Source organism: Diabrotica undecimpunctata, chromosome 11, assembly GCF_040954645.1.
Source record: "Diabrotica undecimpunctata isolate CICGRU chromosome 11, icDiaUnde3, whole genome shotgun sequence".
Taxonomy (NCBI): domain Eukaryota; kingdom Metazoa; phylum Arthropoda; class Insecta; order Coleoptera; family Chrysomelidae; genus Diabrotica; species Diabrotica undecimpunctata.
This window is the reverse complement of record NC_092813.1, coordinates 31906960-31915263: the sequence shown is the minus strand read 5'-3', so window position 1 is coordinate 31915263 and position 8304 is coordinate 31906960. Positions and strand designations below refer to the sequence as shown.

General features: G+C 35.4%; 1 protein-coding gene across 1 annotated transcript; it reads right to left on the bottom strand.

The window, feature by feature from the left end:
• Positions 1-922: 922 nt before the first annotated feature.
• LOC140452851 (uncharacterized) lies at positions 923-6162 on the bottom strand. Its single transcript, XM_072547184.1, has 2 exons — positions 3792-6162; positions 923-3525 (listed from the first exon to the last, which is right to left on the bottom strand). Exons 1-2 carry the CDS (start codon positions 6160-6162, stop codon positions 923-925), a joined length of 4974 nt encoding a protein of 1657 aa, XP_072403285.1.
• Positions 6163-8304: the final 2142 nt, after the last annotated feature.

Genomic DNA, 8304 nt, shown 5'->3' with positions numbered 1-8304 from the left:
AAACCAATTCGTGAGAAGTGTGTAGTCAAATTAATCATAACAACAACAAAAGTGCGTTGATACAAGTTTGAACTGTACTTTCCCTCTCTTTCTCTCTGCAACTTTAAAATGCCGATGAGTTCGAAGTAACGCGTTGTTTTGTATAAAAGTTAATGAGGTCGCTGGTTAAATGATAATCGATAAATAATAATAACGAAAAAATGGAATATTTTTTTTTTAGTAAGTAAATTAGCGAAAAATAGCAAATGTTCGTAAATAGATATGTAAAATAAAATGCAATTCAAATAACAATTGGCAGATTTAATATCTTATTGTCAATTCTATATGAAATTCACTTACCTTTTGTCTGTGGTTGGGCCTCGCTCGGAGTCTAAGGTCTAAGGGTAAAAAATGGGATGCACACCCGATGCTGGTTTTCTTGCGTCTTTTCACGATGAGAGGTTCTTGTAGAGTGGCCGATCATACGAAACAAAATATGTATGTACGCGAATCCATTGGGGTGGTTCTTCTGTTCTTAGGACCTCCGTGAATAGCCGTAAATTAAGCTTAAAGTGGCATTTTAAATTTTCTACACAAAGAATGGGTACGTTTCCTTAAGGACTCTTTTGTGTTTGGGTTGACAAATGTTTCCCAAAAACATGTTGTTTTCAGACAAGTGAATTCTCAGAACTTGACAATAATTAATCAGCCAATTTGAGTTCGAGAATTTAAAGGATAAACTAAAGCCATATTATACTTAGCTAATATACTATGATTGAATAAAAGATTTAAAACTAAATAAGGTCATATTCTGAATATTAAAAATAAAATATTTTTACGTAACAAAACGAATGTTTTTTAAAAACAACTACAATGATAAGAATAAAAAACAAACACTTAACTATTAATATAATAACAATAGAAATGAAGAAAAATATAGTTGTTAACAAATAGGTAGTGGACAGATCTTGACCACCGGACGTTGTAGGATGCCATCTGAAGCTGTCCTCAGACTAACAACGCGTACAATACCGTCGGTGCCGTAATGCAACTCAATGATTCTGGCCAATTGCCAGCGAAGAGGAGGCTGTTGTTCATTTTTTATGAGGACTAGAGAACCTTTAATGAGAGATGGGGTTGGACTATGCCATTTAGATCGCTCTTGAAGAGAATGAATATACTCTTTAGACCATCTTTTCCAAAAGTCCCCTCTTATCCTTTGGATTAACTGCCAACGATTCAGACGGTTAATCTTTAAAGCGCTTAGATCTGGATAGGGAATTGAATCCACTAAGGGTTCAAAAACTAAAAAATGACCAGGAGTCAGTGCCTGCAAGTCATTAGGGTCAGAGCTTGCTGCACACAAAGGACGGGAGTTAAGAACTGCCTCGATTTGAGTCATAAGAGTATAGAACTCTTCATAAGTAAAAATTTGTGTACCCAAAACACGATACATATGGTTCTTGAATGATTTGACCCCAGCCTCGGCTAACCCATTAAAATGAGGGGCACCGGGTGGATTAAAATCCCAGGTAATAGAAAGAGTCTTAGCAGCAGATTGAGCTAGTTTAAGGATTTCGTTGCTGGCTCCCTTAAAATTGGTACCTTGATCACTCCTAATGGTTAGGCACTTACCGCGTCGAGATACAAATCTACGAAAGGCAGCCAAAAAGGACTCAGAACTAAGATTTGAAGTTACTTCCAGATGAATGGCCTTTGTACTCGTACACACGAATACACAAACATATCCTTTATATGTTTTTGCACCTCTATGTTTGGACATTAATAACGAGAATGGTCCTGCAAAATCCACACAAACAGACAGGAAAGTACGTAACGGAGTAACTCGGACAGTTGGCAAGTTTGCCATAAAGGGGTTGTAAGATTTAGGTCGGCATCTAAAGCAACGAATGCACTTCGACAAACAGCGATGAATGGCACTTTTCGGAGACAGAATCCAAAAACGTTGAAGCAATAAATAATGCATAGACTTTAAACCAGGGTGCAGATGCGTTTGATGAGTCCATTCGATGATTAAATCGGTGAGACGATGAGTTTTGGGTACTAGCAATGGATGTTTTACATCAAAAGACAACCGAGACTTTTGTAATCGACCTCCTACTCTCAAAAGACCATATTCATCAATAAATGGTGCGAGTTTACGAAAAGGTTTGGGTGACAGCGAATTTTGTTGAATTTTGAGGAAAATATCCGAAAAAACGTCAGCTTGTACGTGCTTAACAATGTATCGTAACGCAGATTCCATCTCTAAATAACTGTTCAGGGAATCGAAAGATGCAGCATTGTTTTTTCTTTGAAGTTTAGCCACGAATTTTAAGACGTAAACCATGACTTTCTGAATTTTTATCAGGGATGAAAATTTTGAAAGTAAAGTAGAGATGATATTATCCGAAATGACCGGTATCAATGATAATACAGTGGGCAATTTTTCTTCTAACATTTCCGTGGAGTGGGAGGAGTGAAAATTAACTTGAGAGGGCCAACACTCCCTTGACTTCGAAAGAAAATCAGGACCACGCCACCAGAGTGAAAATTGTAGTAGTTGTGCCGGTGTCAAACCACGACTAGCACAATCAGCAGGGTTTTGGTTAGATGGCACATAATGCCAAGAAGAACATGGTATAAGTTCTTGTATGTGTCTTACTCGATTGGCAATAAAGGTTTTCCATTTATGCGGAGAAGAATTAACCCAAGTAAGAGCAATCGTGGAATCCGACCAAACATGAATATCGGAAAAAGAAAAGATATGCTTAAACGACCCTTTAATGAAGGCGACTAGATCCGCCAGCAATACAGCTGCCAACAGTTCCAATCTTGCAATAGATTGTGTCTTCAGAGGAGAAACTCGACATTTAGCACACACAAGTACAGTTTCAAATTTATCAGAAGTACTAAATCGGAAATATACAACGCTGTCGTATCTTAACTCTGAAGCATCGCAGAATCCATGAATCTCAACTTTAGAAGATTTATTAAAGCCGAAGTGTCTAGGGATTTGAATGTTTGCAAGGTCAGGTAACTCGGTTTTAAACTGATGCCATACCTGTTGTATTTGTTCAGGTGGTTCATCATCCCAAGATACATTGGATTGCCACAACTGTTGTAGAAGACGTTTGGCCCTTAAAAGACACGGGGAGATGAAACCAAGAGGATCAAAAATACGACTAATTTCCGAAAGAATAGCCCGCTTTGTACAAGTTTTGTCAAGGGGACAGTAAGAATAAGAAAAGACGTCAGTCGACGGGTCCCATTTCAGGCCTAGCACCTTAATAACGGAAGGTTCCTCTTTATCAAACGAACAAGATGTCAGAATATCGGAGCCAAAATCTTGGAGTAGACTGGGATGGTTGCTGGCCCATTTGCCTAGCTCAAAACCCCCGAGCTTTAAAAGTTGAATGAGCTCTAACTGTAGAGAGCGGGTAGATGACAGAGAATCACTTCCTAATAGACCGTCGTCAATATAAAAATGTCGCGTTAAAGCTTGTGAAGCATTAGGGAAACGAGACTCTGCCGACTCAGCTAACTCTTGTAAGGTTTTTAATGCGAGATAAGGTGAAGAAGAACACCGTACGTAACAGTACGTAAAAAGTATTCTTGGAGAGGTTTAGAAGAATCCGACCTCCAGAGAATTCTTTGATAATTCCAAAATTCTCTGTTTACGTTAATTTGTCGATACATTTGCTTTATATCGCACGTGAAGCAGTAACGAAAATATCGAAAATTAAGTAAAAGCGAAGAGATGTCCTTTTGAAGCTTAGGACCTGTATATAAAGTATCATTGAGAGACACACCTCGAACGTCACGTAGACTGGCGTCGAAGACAACACGAATTTTGGAAACAAGAGACGAATTAACAAGTTGTTTTTTGAAAACTGTGTGATGAGCAAAATAATACGAGGTAGGCGATTTAAAATCGGATTCAGGAACCGGGACCATATGTTGGGAAGTAATATATTCATTCATAAACTCAACATATTTTTCTTTGAGATCCGGAATTTTCTTAACACGGTTCTCTAACATGCAAAAACGACGATATGCTTGAGAATAAGTATCGCAAAAGACAGGATTGGGTTGTCGAAACGGTAGAGGAATAGAAAATCTGCCTGTTGACTCTCGGAGAGTAAATGCCTTATAAATATTTTCACAAACTTGATCGTCATGGGACAAAATGACAGGTTTAGATATATTTTCGACTTCCCAAAACCTTTGTAAAAGACTATCTATGTTTGTATCCATAGACGTATGTAAAGCGGTAAAATTACAATTTGAAAGATCCGTAGAGACTCGCCCTTGTAGCACATAACCGAAAATGGTTTCTAAAGCGACAGGTTGGTTTGGTTCGCCAAGAATTCGACCAGACTTTAAAAAGAGTGGAACTAATTCAGCACCTATCAGCATGTCTATCGGACCGGGTTGATAGAATGTGTGATCTGCTAATTTCAGATCACGTATATGAATAAGATCGTGAGGATTGATAAATACCTTAGGTTGATTTGAACACACCTTTTTCACAATGATTGCGTCCAACGAGAAGATCGGGCCGTCACGATCACACGGTATAATATGACAGAACGTGGTACCTTGAGTGGTACACGTCGACATTCCGTTTAGACCTTCCACTGGGATTGATAAATTATTACGGGAAAGACCTAAGCGCCGAAAACAACTATCTGAAATAAAATTAGCCATCGAGCCTGTATCCAGTAGGATACGAACTTTCTGAAAATTACCGTAGACATCTTTAATGTGTATCAAACATGTTGATAATAATACAGACGAGAATGTTAAACGTGATTGTGTGGAAAGGTTAGCGTTTATTAGAGACGTCGGCGCAAAACTAGACGTTGAGGTTTGAGGCGTCTCTAATGTAGGGTTGTGATTCTCATTAGAAGTTGGAATTTGAGGAGGCGGTTGACTGAATAAACAAGATTCGTTGGAACTTGGGTAGAAATGAAGAACAGTGTGATGTCGTGATTGGCAAACCCTACATGTTCCCGAAGAATTACAGTTCACGACGGGATGAGATGTACCCAAACAGTTGAAGCATAAATTATGGCATTTAACTAACGAGATACGTTCTTGCGTCGTTTTAGCGAGAAAGGATGAACATCTATATAAAGGGTGAACATCAGAACACAAGACACATTTACCCCCTTGATAAGTTACCTTCGTTCGATTGGTGGCACTGACGAAACTAGATGTAAACGGTTTTTTATTAGAATGATGAGCAAATGATCGCGAGTGAGACTGGGTAGAAAGGGTTAATGAATTAAACTGAACAGATTCCAAAGCTATACATTGTCTTTCTAGAAATGAAATCAATTGCCTGTAAGTGGGAATGTCACAGCTTCGACTGTTTTCTAATTCAAAATCTGTACGAGTTTTATTGTCCAATTTGTTCGACAACATATTGAATAATAGGAAATCCCATTGCTCAACCGGGAAATCAAGAACACGTAAAGCAGCAACATTTTCCGTGAAAGTATTTAAGAGATTTCTTAAATTAGAAGAAGTGGAATTTTTAATAACCGAAGCGTTGAAAATATCGTTATAATATTGGGTAGCAAGAATTCGTTTATTCTGATACCTTTTCCCTAGAATCTCATAAGCAATCTGATAATTTGCATCGGTCAGGGGAATGCCTTTAATAAGAGCCAAAGGTTCTTGACTAATAGACGTAATAAAAAACCGGAATTTTTCCACATCGGACAAATCGTGATTGTGATGAATTAAACTGTTAAATAGGTCAAAGAAACTAGGCCAATCTCGAAAATTGCCTGAAAATGTGGGTATATTAAGCTTTGGAAGTCTAACTGAAGGCCTTGAAGATTGTGCATTGGAATGTGAGGAGATATTCGAAGAAGAAGACGAATCCCTAATTAAAAAATCACTCTTGATGGATTTTACTCCGTAGTATGCCTGATCGGCGGCCACCCTAAACTTATCTTGCTCCGAAAATTCCTCATCGGTTATTGATCCGATGATTAGATTGTGAGCTGTATGGAATTCTTGGTAAATAGCATCTATTTCCTCTGCCCTGGCGAAGAATAACGATTTGACAGTATCATCCCTTGAGGCTTGAATGCCTGCCTCATGGGCTTCCCTCAATCTAGAATGCGCTGTTTGACGCGCCAAGTTGGCTTTGTTTATTTTGCTGGACATTGTAAGATAAAAGAAACGAAAAAGAGGACAATGCAAACAAAATTAAGCAAATCGAACACTAAAGAAATGCCTTAGATTGAAAGAAGAGAAATGCTCTTCTTGGTTTCAGACAAAATTCTGAACAAACAAGTGAAGTATCGATAAAAAGCTAACTAACGAAAGGTATAGCGACAAAAGAAATCAAAAGAACTGTGTTTAAATTATTATGCAAGACGTAGAGAATAAGTTGGAAAGAGTGATAAAAGTAAAAATCGACACAAAAAAAATGTAAAAATGTAATACAACGTTAATAAATCATAAAAGTGATATATATGAATATAATTAATATATGTAATATAAGTCAAAATGTGTAATATAAAAGTACCTATTGAAATTATAAATTATAAAAGTCGAAATAAATTTAAAAATTGTTACGTAAATATGACCAAATTTAATTATGTAAATTAAGTCTAAAAATAATGCTGAAGGGCCGAAGAAGTTAAATTGAAAAGAAACAAAAAACAATTAATTAAAATGAATTAATTGAAACACAATGAAATTAATTGAATCAAAGTCAAAAAAAATTATTATTTATCATCCGCGCTCGAAGTAACCAATGTTTTGTATAAAACTTAATGAGGTCGCTGGTTAAATGATAATCGATAAATAATAATAACGAAAAAATGGAATATTTTTTTTTAGTAAGTAAATTAGCAAAAAATAGCAAATGTTCGTAAATAGATATGTAAAATAAAATGCAATTCAAATAACAATTGGCAGATTTAATATCTTATTGTCAATTCTATATGAAATTCACTTACCTTTTGTCTGTGGTTGGGCCTCGCTCGGAGTCTAAGGTCTAAGGGTAAAAAATGGGATGCACACCCGATGCTGGTTTTCTTGCGTCTTTTCACGATGAGAGGTTCTTGTAGAGTGGCCGATCATACGAAACAAAATATGTATGTACGCGAATCCATTGGGGTGGTTCTTCTGTTCTTAGGACCTCCGTGAATAGCCGTAAATTAAGCTTAAAGTGGCATTTTAAATTTTCTACACAAAGAATGGGTACGTTTCCTTAAGGACTCTTTTGTGTTTGGGTTGACAAATGTTTCCCAAAAACATGTTGTTTTCAGACAAGTGAATTCTCAGAACTTGACAATAATTAATCAGCCAATTTGAGTTCGAGAATTTAAAGGATGCACTAAAGCCATATTATACTTAGCTAATATACTATGATTGAATAAAAGATTTAAAACTAAATAAGGTCATATTCTGAATATTAAAAATAAAATATTTAAATCAGTCTTGATACTTTTCCAAACACGCGTCGTTTTGTTATATAGCAATGATTTTTTCGTTCGAATTACCAAGTGCACAAAAATATGTTAATTTAGTTCGAAATATAACGAGATTTTGTAGGGAACTCGTAATAACTTTGAATTATAGAAAGATTCGAATTATCGCAGGTTTGAATTAGCGCGAGTCGGCTGTATTTAAAAAACTTTATTTGACATTTTTCACTTTACTAGTAAAAGATTTTATTTTGAAGTAAAACACTACATGTAAAAACCGTAACGTTTAAAAATAAAAAAGTATTTGTTTTTAAAGCAAATCTAACTGTAAATTAATAAAAGAATTGCATAAATTACTACAGCAATACCTAATTTACCATGCAGTTTTATCATACCTTGTGCTAAAATGAAGTTTAACCATATCCCAATACAGTTAATATTGTTAGACCGTCTTCCATATGACACCAGCAGACCTAAATTAATTGCAACCGAAAAAACACCACAAATATGTTAAGAAACTACTTATTTTAATATTATTTGCACAAAAATTTAGAAATAACATGAATATCCATGTTTTACCTATATTTTAGAAAATTAAACATTTATAAGTACGTTTGCCATAAATAAATAGCAAAATTTTTTTTGTTATTTAACTTTAACAATAATATCAAACTCTAAATTTAATTAAAATATATGCGTAAAATAAAATATCAATTTTGTAACTTTATAAACGTCTCATATTTATTACGTTATTTTTCTTTTAGTAATTATTTTATTTTAATTTCTTTTGATTTTATTCATTTATTGACATTGTCTTTCATTTTACTATTTTTATTTCAAAAATAGTTGGCCTCAATTCTTCAATTAACTA